The following is a 17,082-nucleotide window of genomic DNA, read 5'->3' as shown; positions in this document are numbered from 1 at the left end:
TGATACACAGTAAAACACCATGTAAATATCGGTGGTGATGTGGATGGTGGATGGTGATTTGTCCAAGGTCATATAGCTAGCTGGTCAGCAGCAGGTCCAGCATGAGAAGCCAGAACCTTAGCCTCTAGGCGTAGTGTATTTTATGGTACATTGAGATACCTCCTTCAATTACCTTTGCACTTTTTTTTTGTTCATGCAGAATACTCTTAGTAGAGGATTTGGTGGTCATGCTGCATGAGTGGCACTTGTAACATATGAATGTTACAAATACATCGGATTTTCTGTAGAGCCTGGAAGTCCAGATCATTTTGGTTATCCATGAAACTATGCCATTGCAGACAGAAACACAGGGCACAGATGTTGGGAGGATGGGGTACAGAAAAAGTGATGTTGTCGTAGATAGTTTTTAAATACTAAAAAGAAGTACCTTCCAGGAAAAAATGTGCTCATGTTGTCCACATGTTTGGGCTGGTGAAGCCACACAGGTTACAACAGAAGGCAGTGGGGAGAGGCCTTAACACCAAAAGTGATAGGTCAAGGTGGGCCAGAAGGAAGCAAGCTAAGAATGTTAGTGTAATTCCACCAGATTGTCAGGTTTCTAGTGGTACATCTCAAAGAAGTGTTTGAAGTGCTTCTCTCTGTCAGTTTCAACTAAGCTAATTTTTAAAAATTGCTCTTTGTTCTGTGCCTTTCTCAGGAACCTCTGTGAGTTTAATGCATGCAATATGTGGGAGTAAATCCTATCAGCCTCAGTTCCCATCCCCCTGAAGGCTGAGAAGCACATTGTTGCACCTGCAAGGATTTGTCATTTTATTAAACTGGGGCCTAAGACCATTTTCAGTATGTCTTGTAGGAGGGAATTTCAGAAAGAGGTGAGAGAAAACACTATCACAACCCTCCGTCTCTCGTGTTGACTGTTTGGTTGCACCTCCGTCTCAAACACCATGGGAAGACTGTTCTTCATTACCAGGGAATGTGAGTCATTCCCAGGCTTGTGTGATTGGGATTCCAAAGCATTGCTGTATCCGATGGTCTTATTAAATCCAAGTGTCAGTGCAGATTTTTAGACTGTAGGGGAGAGCTCAGTTACAGCTGGTGACCTGGTTCTAGTTACCATCCAGAGACACTGGCAATAGCAGTGACCCCCTTAGAATACCCAGAATTCCACATGAATGGCTGTCACCAACTGTTCCCAGATTTGGGACAGTTCTGGTTCATTTTGAAGACTTCAAAATGTGTCAGCTTCCTGCTTATATCCTAATTTGGGCCTATATGCTTTAGGAGGAAATGTTCTAATGTCATGGGCATGCTGGTGCCAAGATTAGCCTAGCATTCAGAGGGCACCTCTTTTCAGATTTACGCAGCCCTAGCAGTGTTAACTGCACTGTGTCCAGGATCTAGCAAGACACTACCCATTTCAGCTTGTTCCAAGCAAAACAAATAAAACATCAACCAGAGTGGGGAGGAGGCTGTAGATGTTGCCAGAAAATTAGTTTGCTCTGTCTTTTCTTTCTCCTAGAGTGTTTCACAGCCAATGGTGCGGATTATAGGGGAACACAGAACTGGACAGCCCTGCAAGGCGGGAAACCATGTCTGTTCTGGAACGAGACTTTCCAGCATCCCTACAACACTCTGAAATACCCCAATGGGGAGGGGGGCCTGGGCGAGCATAACTATTGCAGGTAAGATGGGCCCACTCAGTGCTTTTAAAAAAACTCAGGTCTCTTTTTCCAATCCTTTCCCTGATCATAACTAGAAAAAGCTTCTTTGTCTCCTTTTGATCAACTTAGAAGGCCTTTCTTATCACTGTTTTAAAAATCTTTCTCCCATGCCTTACATGCATACACACACACACACACACACACTCCATCCACCATTCTTTTCAGGTTGGATTGCTTTGATACAGAGCTCGGCTTTCCAGGGCTCTGATCACTTACCTATCTCTTAAGGAGGGATTTCTTAATTAGTCCTTCCATTAGTAGACAAAACACAGATAGTGGACCTTACACAGATAGAGCACCAGCTATGACCCAAACCTCCCTCTGTTTCTGAGCCAAGGGTTCAGCTCTGTACTATCCACCTTTTTGCCAGCCCAGCCTAACCTAGCTCTGGGAATAGCCTTATCCGTCCTATTTGTGCCATTCATTTCCTTTCAATACCCTAGATGTTTCTTTGCTCTTTACCTCTTGTCTGGCTTTAGCAGGGGGCTCTTAACCTGTGATCCATGGTGCTTAGAATGTTGTGTAGTCATGATTTTCTGGGGAGATGATCCATGGGTCACGTCAGATTTCACAGTTGTCTGTGATTGTAAACAAGTTAAGAATCATTGGTCTGTAGGGACCAGAGCAAAGTTTCTAAGCACTTTTGGGTGTAGCTATATTTTAGCTATTTATCTACAAGATCCTGATAATATGAATCATGGCTCAGCAATTTAAAAATTTAATTATAATTAGGACAGGTGCTGAAGGCATCTTCTTGAACCATTGGGACAGAGAAAAATAATTGCTAAAACTATACTCAAGACTGTGTCCCTCAGTTCTTCCAGTATGTTGGAATCTCAACCAGAATACTGTTGACCCAGCTGAGCCAATGTGTACCTGCATTGCATGGGCCACACTGTTTACCTTCTGCCCTCCTTGCATACCTTTGTTAACATTCTAGGACCTTTGTGGTTGACTTGAAATCATCAGACATAAATATAGACCATGGTATCTTTAAATAAGCAAACATTTTTTAATTGTAAAATATATATACAAAGCAAAGAAAGAAAAAGCAATAATTTTCATGTACACGTCGATAAATAATTACAGAACAGATCCCAGAGTTTGTCATGTACTACCATCTCAGATTTTTCCTTCCAACTGCTCCAAAACACTGGAAGTCTATGGAATCTTTATCCCTGTACCTTCAACTCTCTCCTAACTTGCATCAACTGGGCATTCCTTCACAGTTGCTGTTGCATTGTATTTTAGTTTGTCATTATAAAAGTATTAAAAACTTGTTGGGTCAAATTCCAAAACACTATATATATATATATATATATATATATATATATATTATTTGAATAGATAAACCCCTCCATTTCTCTTCTTTCTTCCCCAAATTATCCTCACCAAGTCCTACTTCCCATAGATAACAACTTTATATATATCCTACTTGACATTTTCTTATCTTTTGTATTTTATTGTTAAAGTTAAGCACATGCTTATTACATAATTCTTTTGTAGTTTATTTTCAAAGTTACACATGTTCATTAAATAAACATTTTGTGTAAATCAGAAAATTAGCATGCTCCATTTTTGTTTTACTTCCTTTCCCTATAAGACTGATGTGGTTGTGTTGGAAAGAGGGCTTGGAAAGAGAAATGGGTGTCTATTTCTGGTTTTTACATGGTTATAACTTTTCTTGTTCTGAAGTATGTCTTGGTGTAGTAGGCTGCTGGTTTATTCCATTACTTTTTTGTCTCAAGCAAACCTTGTCAGAAGAGCTCCTGTTTTTAAGTTGGATTTTGAGATGAATTTTAAATTTCCCATGAGAATTAATTTATAAGAAAAAAATATATTGTTCTATTAAATTAATACCCATTTCCATTCATAGGCTCCCAGAAATCTACCATTAAATATCCATTAAAATAGCAGTGAGAGCCAGGGAGGACCATCTTTCTCCTTAGCCCTGGTCATCTGCAGCTCTCCTTTGGTTTGATGGAATGTGCCAGATCTGAGCTACCAGTTTATACTCCAAAAGAGGACAGCCTGAAGTTGTTGATTATTATCACATTAGAGTCCCAACCTTTTGTTTTATCACTGCCCCACCTTTTGTTTTATCACTGCAATAAAGGCAAATATGAATTTGCTTGTTCTTTATTAAGCTATTCTTATTGTTTTCAGAATGGTCATGACATGGATAATAAACAATTGTTTTCTAAGGGCTTTACCAAATAATACATCAAAGCTGAACACCGAATAGAGAGAGGAAAATGACAGTGAAATACTGTTGAAAGAAAGGCTTTGTACTAGTTCTTCTACTTTGATTGCTCCGCTGACATCCGACACCATGTTTGTCTTCTGTAATTTTTTTCAGACCTATCAACATTCGAGATGTCTGAGAGCTGGCGAGTGATGGGAACGCACTTCTCTGAGCCCGACATATCTGGATCAGAGGGGAAGGCAGGGACAGGGGAAGAGCAGCTTTGGGGCTGGCACCTGCCTTTGGGCAAAAAGAATAAAAGAACCCTTTGTGCTTCAGGGAGGCTTATCTTCTAGACCTCACAATAGGCTTATTCCTCCGAGGCCTGATAGGGGTTGTTCCAAAGCTCAGGCTGCAGGGTCTTTATGCCCATTTCCGGCCTCACTGTAGTGTCAGGTTTCCAGTGTTCTGAGTCTAAATAAAGGGAGCTTGGAAAGCCTTGAAGAGAGGTTAGGCTTTTTTATGTGTCCAGTAGCCCCTGCCATTTTTTGGTCTGCTTCAGCATTGTTCCCTCATTCTTTTCCTGGAGTCTCTGAATTGAAAAGACCATGAAGAGCATTTGTTCTAAGCCATTATCATTGAAAAATGTGAAATAAATCTTTTAAAAATGTTATTACTGGTGATGATACTGTGAGTCATTGATTGTACACTTTGGATAGATTGTATTGTGTGTGACTATATCTCACTAAAACTGTATTAAAAAAGAAAAAAATGCTATTGCCATATCAGAAATTGGTACAGGGACTATAGGATTGTAGGTCCTAATTTAAACTCTTTGGCAGAGTTTTCTTCAGAATTCTCTGAGTCAGTATTTTGAGGAAGTAGTAGAACCCATTCCTATCATATAAGTTGACCACCCAATCCCAGTGAAAGCTTGTCATTGAATTTTATATTATGTGAATTTTATTTTATTAAGTAAACCTTTAAAAGTCACACAGAGTGTTCAATATAGAGAAAAAATAAAACAGACCTAGAAAGGAAAAAATCATTTAAATCTCTATCATCTAGAGAGAAGTACTTTTGAGTAGTCAATACATCTTCAAAAAATGGAATTGTATCATTCATGGTGTTTTATGACTGCCTTCTTAAAAAAATCTAATAAGGTAATGTGAATATTTTTCCATATTAATAAATATATCTCTGCACCACATTTTTACTAGCTGCCTAGCATTCCTTTGAATAGATATACCTTATTTGTTCAACCATTCCTTTATTGTTGAATATTTGTTGTTTCCATCTGTTTTATATTATTTAAAAAACACTTGGTGAACATCTTTGTGAATAAAGATTTCCTTAGAATAAATTCCCAAAGGGGAAATTGCTGGATAAAAAGTTTGCATATTTTAGGACCTTTGATTCATTCCAGTTACCGAATTGCTGGCCAGGATCCTTTGTCACTTCAAGTTCTTAGCAGCAGTCTGAGGGACCTGTGCTCTCTCAGCCGTTGGAATCTCAGTGTTCACATTTGAGGATCCACTTTGGGCAGCAAGGGAAAGCCAGAACCTCTTATTGCTGGTTGGAGTGATTTGTTCAGTGGTCGTTTGTCCTAGTGACACTATAGTGAATTTATGTAAACATATATGACACAGAAACTGATGCTTACCTTTCTGTGCGACAGAAAAGCAATGAGCTGGTTGACTTGAAAACCCAGAAATGTTACATATCATGTCCTTTTCCCCAACAGAAACCCAGATGGAGATGTGAGCCCCTGGTGCTATGTGGCAGAGCACGAGGATGGTGTCTACTGGAAGTTCTGTGAGATACCTGCTTGCCAGAGTAAGACTGAAATACATAATGTGATGGTTTATAGGACATTAGACGCTAAATGGAAGTGCGGCGTGGAAGGCCCCGACTGGAGGTCAAGTAGTTCAGGCAGGCAAATTTCATAAAGCCAAGGAGGGAGAAATTTCCTGAGCCAAGGTTTTCATGTTTCAACCTTGTTGAGGCCTTTCAGCAGTGGGAATGCCCAGTCCCCTCTGCACCCCATTCTCCTGGTGGGTAAGCCCAGAGTTCCCACTTGTAGTTAGTTTCTTCATGCTGATTTCATGGGTAGAGAGGGCAACAGTTGAATAGCAGGATAGAAAAAAAAAAGTACCTCACGCTTGTTGAGTGCATTTCTTAGAATGAATAAAGAGCCTCTTTATAGACAGTAAAATTAAGTTATGATACTACTTATTATTTGGATTTGAAGTGTCCCCTGAAAAATGATTTCCAGTAAATATTTGATTAAATGCATACAAAGCAATATGATAATTCATTTTCCCACATTAGCATAAAGATTTTTTTTTTAATGAAATTCACATCCTATACCCCTCTACTACTGAAAAAACCCAGTCACTTCAGTCGTTTACTAAAAGGCCTGTTTTCTCACATGGGACCCCCTGCTCACTCATGAACAGATCAGCAGTTTGTATTCTGATGCTTCAAGGGGAAAGGGCAGACCCTTGAACCAGTGCTTCTGGCCAGTATTTACCTTTAATAATTTAAACTTCCAAATGTTACCACTACCTTAGCTTCACTATCCCTCCATACTTCACCATCCCGAATGAGTTTTATTTCAGTTACAAAATTGAGAAAACTGTAAAGACCAGAAGAATTGGCCTTTGCTTCATCTGCCTAACCAAAAATTTTTTAAATAAAAAAGTCTCATTTGGCTCTAGTTATGTAAAGAAGAAAGGGGAAGGGGGAGAGGAAAGCAGATTTTCCTTGGTCCATTTGTTCTACACAAAGATGGTCTTTTAGTACCAGCCTGTGTCATTTCTCAGGGTTGGTAAAGAGGGGATTTCAGTTTCGGTACTTTCATTTAGAAAGATAATCCTCCTCAACTTGCATTTGTTAAATATAAAATGTGGACCAATAGAAGCAGATTCATTTGGTCATCGAAACTTGATTCCAGAAAAGAGTTATAGCAAAATGGTACAGAACATCCAGTACAACTCATAACACTTGCCAGTGTGCCTCACTGTTCCAAATAAAGCAAATTGAATAGTATTTCCATTTTTGATGGCCCTTTTGATAGCTCTCTCAATGCTCTTAAAGCTGACCTTGAAACAGCCTGGGTCAGGAAACTTACAGAAGTCAGAAATGAGAACTTAGAGAATACTTGGTTTGGGAAAAGTGAGTGGTGTCTGGCATTGGTTCTTTGTAAAACCAGCCAGTTTCACCTGTGGGCTCCAGGACACTCCCTCAGGCTGAACCTCAGATGCTGAGTAGGACGGAACATTTGCTGCTCATAGGTCAGATTAACATAGTTGAGAAAAACTCTAGTGCTGTAGCAAGAAAGCTTGGTTATTGCCTGGAAGACCCGACTGGGGTACAGCCTGCCTATTTTAGGTCTGTGTTGCCCTATTTCTAGATGTAGAGTCATAATTTTCATAAACAATACTAACCCTCTATGTGAAACCACTATTCATGATTAGTGTTGAACTTGTCATACAGGAAGAGGCCTGTGACATGATCAGATTCCTGGAAAGTTCATATCAGAATATAACAGACCCAGCAGGAGCAGGGGGGAATGAATGTTTAGGGACAAAGCAGAATCTGGTTGAATGGTGGGTCATTGTGTGGAGACTGGAATCTCTGTCCCTTGGCTTGTTCTGTGGAGAGCTAAAACAAGCAGGGAGGTGGAGATGAAGTATTGGTTCAAAAGTGGCGAAGGGAAATTTGAACTGATCTTGATCTGTGGTGTCTGAATCAGAACTTACTATTAAAAAGGGACCAACTCCAAGGTAATTGGATTTGTCTCTCCAACTGCTTCTGCCAGCATGTTTCAGAAACTCCAAGTTCTTATTGCAGGCAGGAAAAATGCAGAATTTAAAAGCACATTCCACCTTTGCGAAGTTTACCATCCCTCTAGGTCCCACCCTCCAGGTGTCTAAATACTGTTGACAGCTATTGAAAGGGAAAGTCATTTGGCTTAATATCTGTCCCTTGCATCTCTCTTTTTTGTTAAATAATCCTCATAACCATTCTAATTCCCTTTTATTTTAGTGCTTTTGAGGGACATGCTAGTGTGGACCTTAGCTTGGCTTTTACTTTGTTCTGTTTTACCTATAGGTTCTTTATACAAGTTTGTGCAGGTTTTGAAAGTAACTAATCTAGTTGTAAGTTGGGAAAATCCTGCAAATGTCATTCTAAAGGAAAATGTAATTTTTTTTTCACATAGCTAATTTAGACCTGAGGCTATGGTTGTAAGAAATTTACTTTCTCATCTCTGGGGCTATTTTTTGCTTGCTATTAAACATTCACATGATTTGTACAAACCCAACTATAAAAAATTCATCTTTGAAATAGTTGGGGAAATCTGAATATCAACTGGGCCATTAGATTATATGAAAGAGTTACTGTTAATTATTTAGATATGATAGTGCATAGTGGGACTATATTTTTAAAATTTCTTTTTAATTGTAGATACATACTGAAATATTTGTGGTTAAAATAGCATTATGTCTGGTATGGGATTTGCTTTAAAATAATTCAGCACCCCAAAAAGTGACTGGGATGGGGATAGGGGAGGAAATAGATGAAATCAGAAGAGTTAAAAAAAAAAAAAAGACATTAGTTTTTACTGGGAGATGGGTTCATTATAGTAGTCTTTCCTACTTTTGTGTATGTTTGAAAATTTCTATTAAAATAAAATTTTAATTTTCTAATTTTAAATATTTAAAGAATAAATACAACATTCAGAATATCTGAATACAAATATGTATTATGACTAACCTAAATTGTGATACTGTCAAATGTATCTCACAAGTATCTGAGTTACTAAATTTAGTTATTAAAATTGTAAATCCAAATAAGCACCCTAGACATAAATAGATGTTATTAGCTGTGATAAATGATGTTTTTAAGCTCCAGCCATGTGTTAGAACTTTTACAAAGTAGGGGGAACAAGGATAATGTGGTCTGCAGCCGGTAAGGAGTCCCCAGCCTAGGGCAGAAGTCAGACACATAAACAGATAAGCGTATGCAGGATGCTCTGTAATAAGTGAGGTGAGTAAAGGATTCTATGAGACCACCAAAGAGGGGCAACTGTCCTGGCACGGTGGGAGGCAGAGGCCACTGTTTGACAGAAGGCTTCTGGGAGAAGCAGAGTCTTTGTACAGGATTTCTCCAACATGCAGTACATACAGTGTGGGATGTTGATAAAATGCAGGTTGTGGTCCAGTAGGTCTGGGGTGAGCTTGAGCTTCTGCATTTCTAACAACCTTCTAGGATGCTCAAGCTGCAGGACCACATGTTGAGAGTGAGGTGTTAGATGTTAGGGTTCGGTGTGGGCAGAAGGGTTTTTGAGGTAGAATACTTTGCACTGAAGCATATACAATGGTAATTTCCAACAAGTCAGTGTTGCTGAGACACACATTTTAAGAAGGAAGGGGCAGGAATTGAAGTCTGAGAAGTAGTCTGGATCAGCTAATGGAAGGTGTTATGGTCTGGGTATAGAGCTTGGTCTTGATCCAGAAAGGATGGTCATGAGGCTAAGGGTAGAGCTGTGTAACTAAAGAAGACGTCTCTCCATAGCTTCTTTTTTTTTTTTTTTTTAATTTGTTATTAATTTAAAAAAAATTACAAGAAACACAAACATTCCCAACACATACACTCAGCAATTCACAATATCATCACACAGTTGCATATTCATCATCATGATCATTTCCCAGAACTTTAGCATCAATTCAGAAAAAGAAATAAAAAGACAACAGAAAAATATAACAGAGGGAAAAAAATTTTACATGCCATACCCCTTACTGATCCCTTTCATTGATCACTAGCATTTCAAACTAAATCTATTTTAACATTTGTTCTCCCTATTATTTATTTTTATTCCATATGTTCTACTCATCTGTTGACAAGGTAGATAAAAGGAGCATCAGACCCAAGGTTTTCACAATCACACAGTCGCATTGTGAAAGCGAAATCATTATACATTCATCATCAAGAAACATGGCTACTGGAACACAGCTCTACATTTTCAGGCAGTTCCCTCCAGCGTCTCCATTACATCTTGGATAACAAGGTGATATCTACTTAATGCGTAAGAATAACCTCCAGGATAACCTCTCGACTCTGTTTGGAATCTCTCAGCCATTGACACTTTGTCTCATTTCACTCTTCCCCCTTTTGGTCGAGAAGGTTTTCTCAATCCCTTGCTGCTGGGTCTCAGCTCATTCTAGAGTTTTTCTCAATCCCTTGATGCTGACTCTCAGCTCATTCTGGGATTTCTGTCCCACACTGCCAGGAAGATCCACACCCCTGGGAGTCATGTCCCACCTAGACAGGGGGAGGGTGGTAGTCTGCTTGCTCTGTTGGCTGGAGAGAGAGGCCACATCTGAGCAACAAAAGAGGCTCTCTTGGGGGTGAATCTTAGGCCTGAATTTTAAGTAGACTTGACCTATCCTTTGTGGGGTTAAGTTTCATATGAACAAACCCCAAGACTGAGGGCTCAGCCTATAGCTTTGGTTGTCCACACTGCTTGTGAGAATATCAAGAATTCAGCTTGGGAAAGTTGAGTTTTCCCCCGTTCTCACCATTCCCTGAAGGGGACTTTGCAAATACTTTTCCACTCACTGATCAAATCACTCTGGGATTCAGCAGGGCATCACCTGGACAAACCAACAAAATCTCATGTCCTATACAAAGTTCCATGTACTTAAGGTGTTCAATCAACTATCTACATAAGTTATATTAGGAGATGCACTAGTCAAAGTATAGATTTGTACCAAATATTTTTTGCTTTAGTCTCACACATTAGTTGAAATTTTTAAATATTAAGTACCATCTATTTTCAGCACACTGCAGTAATGACATTCTTTTGTTCTTCCTCATGCAAAAACATTTTTTAAATTTGTACATTTAGTCACTATCATTATACACTCTAGGCATTCCTAGATTACACGATCTCAATCTTTATCATCTATCTTTCTTTGTGATTTCATTTATGCCCCAGCCCTCCTCCCTCTATCATTCTCGTATGCAGCTTCATTCAGTGTTTTAACATAATTGTATTACAGTTAGGTAATATTGTGCTGTCCATTCTGAGTTTTTATATTCAGTCCTGTTGCACAATCTGTATCCCTTCAGCTCCTATTACCCAATATCTTACCCTATTTCTATCTCCTGATGCTCTCTGTTACCAAGGAAATATTCCAAGTTTATTCACTAATGTCAGTTCATATCAGTGAGACCCTACAGTATTTGTCCTTTTGTTTCTGGCTAATCACACTCAGCATAACGTCCTTAAGGTCCATTCATGTTGTTACATACTTCATAACTTTATTCTTTCTTACAGCTGCGTAATAGTCCATCTTATGTAAATGTCACAGTTTGTTTAGCCAACTGTCTGTTGATGGACATTTTGGCTGTTTCCATCTCTTGGTATATTGTAAATAATGCTGCTATAAACATTGGTGTGTAAATGTCCATTTGTTTCCTTGGCCTCGTGTCCTTTGAGTAGAGACAGCATGTAGATGGGTCCTGTTTTTTAATACATTCTGCCAGACTACGTCTTTTGATTGGAGAGTTTAATCCATTAACATTCAGTGTTATTACTGCATGGGTAGTACTTTCTTCTACTATTTTGCCTTCTGGATTTTGTATGTCGTATCTAATTTTCCTTCTTTTTACCTTTACTCATAGTCTTCCTTTCTACACTCTTCTCCACACCACTCTCTTCTGTCTTCGTGTTTGTCTCTAGTGTTCCCTTTAGTATTTCTTGCAGAGGTGGTCCCTTGGTCACAAATTCTCTCAGTGATTTTTTGTCTGAAAATGTTTTAATTTCTCTCTCATTTTTTTAAATAGTATAACTATTTTTCTATTTATTTGAAGCAGAGTAAAAAAAAAAAAAAAGGTACACTTTGGGAATTCAGTGGCACAAGTACACTGCCAGAACTTGAGGGACATTATACATTTAAAAAAAAAAAGAAAAAAAATTCTCCTGTTTCAAACACTGCATTACATAATTATACCTGCCCAAACAGACCATTTACAAATATTAGGTCAATAAACTGCTAACATCCATAAAAAGGTAAGCTTTCTTACTAAAATGCAAGAATTTAAAAGGTTGGTATCTAAACAAGAAAAAACAAAACAAACTGGAATGAAAGCTAGATATCACATCTAAAATCGGGGTTTTTTGTTTGGGCCTTCATATTCTTCTCTCCCCCTACCATATCCTGCTGGAGTTCCAGGCCCCATTCCTCTAGGACCCTGTCCACCCACAGGCCCCGCACCTCCCTGCCCAAAGCGCTCAGTACGCATGTCGCTTCCCATCATGGAACCACTCATCGCTGCTGGTGGAACTCCAGGATTGGCTTCATAACCTATGCCACCACCACCACCTAGAGGTGGAAATTTCTGGCTTCCTGAACCATAGGGATCTCCCATGTTCATTGCTCCTCCACCACCCATTCTCATGTCTCTTTCTCTTGGATCCATGTATCCCATCCGGTTGTAGCTTTCCTCTCTTTGGCATCTCATTTGTTCTTCCATCTCACAATGACGAATCATCATCTCTTCTTCCCTTCTACGTCGTTCCTCCTCTTGCCTCAACTGCATTTCTTTACGTTTCTGCATTTCTTGATTCTGAAGTTCTTCCATGCGTCTTAATTCTTTCTGGCGTCTCATCAGATCTTGACGTAAAAGATTTGCCTGATGCTCGTGATAGGCATCTTCCATCTCACTTTCCAATTTGTCCTTTGCATCTTTCATGTTTTTTTCAACTTGTTCCCTCTGCTGTTTTTCCATTTCATCCAAGGACTTCCAATGCTGAGAATGTTCATACTCAAATGTGCCATGCTGGGCAAAACGAGGAGGTGTTTCTCTCTCCTTCTGATACATTGGATTCTTCTGTGCAAGTTTTTCAGGAAGACCATCTTCATCATCTAATTGTTCAAGTGGTTCAACAATAACTGGTCAAGGAGTTGTTGTCAGTAAGAAAACGCCTTCACTGCATCATTCAAATGCTTTTCATGCTGCTGGTTTAGAAGCAAATTCAACAATGCCTTTCCCTGTAGATCTTCCACGATCATCCACAATTACAACAGCCCTTTCAATAGGACCAAACTGGCTAAAGGCTTCTTCCAAAAGTTCATTGGAAACATAAGGAGAAAGATTACGAACGGAAAGGGCAGCCGCATGTGTCGCAAAGCGAACCCGAAGCTGTCTACCTCTCATGGGTGTATCATCAAGTTCAGCTTTGGCAATTTCAGCCAAGGCTCTAGAGTCAAGTTTAATAAATCCAAATCCTTTGCCTTTGTTGATAAAAACTTCTCCTGGTTCTCCATATTTAGCAAACAATCTTTTGAATTCATCCTCTGTGATATCAGCAGGTAGATTACCAACAAACAACCGACAGCGCTTTGTGTAGGTTTTCTCTCCAGGCCTCCTCAAGAGAGACAAGTTGGCTTTAAATCCCTCGGAATTGGAGATCTTCTCTTCACTGCGGCCTCCTGGTCCGCCAGACGGGGGGCCCTGATGATGTTGCTGGTGGTAGGGTGGGTGATGCTGCCGGCCCCCGCGAGGCTCACCGCCACCTCGGTGCGGCGGCTTGAGGTGGCCACCAGGAGCGCTTAGGCCCGGGCCACCTCCAGGCTTCGGCCCGCCTAGCATCTTGCCCCCTTCGGGGCCGCCGGGTCCCGGGCCTAAGCAGGGCCCGGGATCCGGGCCTCCTGCGGGCAGAGGTGGCGGACCCCCTGTTTGAGGGGGAGTGGTTGGGATGCCACTACTCGGCGGTGTGGCAGGAGGGGCCCCGGGGGGTGCCGAAGTGACGGCAGGCGGTGGAGTCGGGGTGGGGCCTGGCCCTGGAGGGGCCACAGAGGTCGGGGGAGTGGCGGGCGGAGCCGAACCGGAGGCCAGTGGAGCATTGCCTACTCCAGGAGCAGGCCGGGTCCCTGAGGAACGACAGGCTTAGAAGAGTCCTGTGGCGGAGGCTGCTGATGCGGCTGTTGATGCGGTTGCTGATGCGGTGGCTGCGGCTGTGGCAGCGGCTGCTGCAGCGGTGGCTGCTGCTGTTGTTGATGAGGAGGCGGTGGCGGGATCTGGGGCTTGGGACCACCCTGGCCAGTCCCGGGACCCATGGGCCCGCGGTTATGATTGAGGCCCATGCCAGGCGGCGGAGAGCGGAAGTCGTGGAGGCCGCCTCGGCCGCCGCCTCCTCCATGCCGGTGGAAGCCACTGCTGCCACCACCGCGACTTCGGAACTGATCCCAAGACATATCTGTGGTCAAGGGGCGGTCGAGGCAGAAGCGAAGAAGACGCTCAGGGAATGTGGAGGCCACTTTGCTTCACACAAAATGGCGAATGACACCGGCCCTCCCTCATTTTTGAAGGACAGTTTTGCTGGATATAGAATTCTTGGTTGGCAGTTTTTCTCTTTTAATAATTTAAATATATCATCCTACTGTCTTCTCGCCTCTGTGGTTTCTGCTGAGAGATCTACGTATAGTCTTATGTGATGGTTTGCTTTTCTCTTGCTGCTTTCAAGATTCTCTCTTTCTCTTTGACCTCTGACATTCTGATTAGTAAATGTCTTGGAGTATGTCTATTTGGATCTGTTCTCTTTGGGGTACGCTGCACTTCTTGGATCTGTAATTTTAGGTCTTTCATAAGAGTTGGGAAATTTTCAGTGATAATTTCCTCCATTAGTTTTTCTCCTCCTTTTCCCTTCTCTTCTCCTTCTGGGACACCCACAACACGTATATTCGTGCGCTTCATATTGTCTTTCAATTCCCTGAGTCCCTGCTCATGTTTTTCCATTTTTTTTCCTGTAGTTTCTGTTTCTTGTCGGGTTTCAGATGTTCCGTCCTCCAGTTCATTAATCCTATGTTCTGTCTCTCGAAATCTACCATTGTAGGTTTCCGTTGTTTTTTTCATCTCTTCTACTGTGTCTTTCATTCCCATAAGTTCTGTGATTTGTTTTTTCAGACTTTCAGTTTCTTCTTTTTGTTCTTTCCTTACCTTCTTTATATCCTCCCTCAATTCATTGATTTGGTTTTGATGAGGTTTTCCTTGCCTGTTCGTACATTCTGAATTAATTGTTTCAGCTCCTGTATGTCATTTGAATTGTTGGTTTGTTCCTTTGACTGGGCCATATCTTCAATTTTCCTAGTGTGATTTGTTATTTTTTGCTGGCATCTAGGCGTTTAATTATCTTAATTAGTTTATTCTGGAGATTGCTTTCACTTCTTTTATCTAGGGTTTTCTTGCTGGATGAATTTGTTGTCTATCTGTTCTTTGACATTCCATTCAGCTTTATCTGGACCTTTAGCTTAAGTTTTGTTTAACAGAGAAGAATTTTTCAGCTCTTGTTTTCTTGTTTCTTGCCCTGCTTGTGTGGTGCCTTCCCCCACTACACACACTTAAGAAGGTCTACTTAGATATTTTAGACCCCAGCCAGATTTTCCCAGACCAAACTGGCCTCCTATCAGGAGGAAAGAGTCACCTGCATCGGTTTTCCCTGAGGGTGAGACCCAGCAGGTTGAAAGACTTTCCTGTGAAGTCTCTGGACTCTGTTTTTCTTATCCTGCCCAGTATGTGGTGCTTGTCTGATTGCAGGTCCCACCAGCATAAGAGGATGCAGTACCTTTAACTCTGGCGGACTCTCCCTGCTGGGGGCATGGTGGAGACAGAGGAGAGGTTGTAGGCTAGTTTTTAATGGCTTCAAATTACCAAGCCCTAGGGTCTGAATTCCTTGATGGAGGGATTCCACCTGGGTGGGGCTTCACTCCTCCCCTGGGGAAGGCACAGGCTCCAGATAAGCTCCCCAAAGAGCTCACTTCTGCCTATGCCTGGGGCAGTTGCAGCCTGAAAAGTCCTGCCACTGTATCCAGAGGCAGTCAAGCCTTTGTAGATACACAGCCACAAAAACCTCTGTTTCCTTCTTTTTTTTTTTTCCCCCTTTTCTGTCAGTCCTGCCCCCTTGGCTCAGGGGCAAAAATGAGCAACCTCCGTTTTGATCAGGTTCACCTAAGCTGGGGGCCTATTTTTAGTAGTCAGAATTTGTTAATTAGTTCCACAATTGGTGTTTGATTGTGCCCAGTCCCTGCTGCTGGTAAAGTCCTTTCCTTTCCCCTCTGGGAAGCGGCCTGTAGGGGAGGGGCGCTGGCCGCTGCAGCTTTGGAAACGCATGGTTCTGGGGGGTGCTCGCAGCTGGTCCAGCTGGTCCAGACTGGGATATGCTGTGTGTCTGGTCACTATCGTGGCTCTGGGAGCTGTTCTATACTGTTTCTGGTTATTTAGTAGTTTTTCTGGAGGACGAACTAAAATGCGCACGTTGTTAAGCTGCCATCTTGACCCGGAAGTTCTCCATAGCTTCTTAAGCATCTGTGTTAGGGATCTGGAGTGATTTTTTTCTCTTTAAATCCACAAGAAATTGTCTAGTGATTGTAGCATTCACATAGACCAACCCTGAAAGGAAATCAGCACAAGCACCTCTGCAATATGGAACCTTGAGTCAGTCTCATTCTGTGACCCCACCGCTCAAGTTCCTTCTAATTACATGATACCCTGACCTTGTTAAAACAGATTTGCTTTCTCTAAGCTATTAGTATTTACCTTACAAAATACAGCCAAAAAAAAAAGAAACAAGATTTGAAAGCCTTCCATTATGTTCCCCAATAAGAGATGTAAAAGCTGTGTTAATAGTTTGTGTGAAAGGTCAAGAGCCCTTTGCCAGAGGTAGTCAAGGCATCTCAGTTTTAGAAAGTGTTTTGTTACTGTCAGCATTTTATGCATTTTAATGTCAACACTGGATTTTAGTATGTTACAGCCATTATTGAGTGCCTAATATATACAAAGCACTTATAGTCACATTCTTTTATTTAATTTTTTCAGCAATCCTATGATACAGATTGTATGTCTGCTCCTTCCTCCCATTTCTGATGAGGAAACTGAGGCTAAGGGTAGTTAAATGATTTGGTAAGGATTACACTCAGAGCCAAGCAGAATTTGAATTTAGGATTCTTAATAGCAAGTCCAGTGCCCATTCCTTCCAGTACTGGAGAAAAGCTTCATGTCCTTTATTTCCTTAAAAATAGGGGTCCTGGGATGTTTCCAGGCTACTGTTGAGGTCATTCTTCAGAACTTTCTTTGTGGATTGTTTGGGAATTAAAGTTTGAAATCCTG

The 17,082-nt window shown here is 41.2% G+C and overlaps 1 protein-coding gene and 1 pseudogene across 1 annotated transcript in view; one reads left to right on the top strand and one right to left on the bottom strand.

Annotated features, from left to right (window-relative positions):
* The window catches only part of KREMEN1 (kringle containing transmembrane protein 1), a 99,374-nt gene that overhangs the window by 14,654 nt on the left and 67,638 nt on the right, over positions 1-17,082 (top strand). The window contains exons 2-3 of the mRNA XM_077160644.1: positions 1,520-1,682; positions 5,651-5,742. Of these exons, the coding sequence (XP_077016759.1) occupies positions 1,520-1,682; positions 5,651-5,742 (255 nt within the window). The remainder of the gene's footprint in view (positions 1-1,519; positions 1,683-5,650; positions 5,743-17,082) is intronic.
* LOC143684011 (splicing factor, proline- and glutamine-rich pseudogene) lies at positions 11,881-14,174 on the bottom strand (annotated as a pseudogene).

This window comes from Tamandua tetradactyla, chromosome 5 (genome assembly GCF_023851605.1).
Source record: "Tamandua tetradactyla isolate mTamTet1 chromosome 5, mTamTet1.pri, whole genome shotgun sequence".
In the NCBI taxonomy this organism is placed as follows: domain Eukaryota; kingdom Metazoa; phylum Chordata; class Mammalia; order Pilosa; family Myrmecophagidae; genus Tamandua; species Tamandua tetradactyla.
This window is presented reverse-complemented; position numbering and strand designations above follow the sequence as displayed.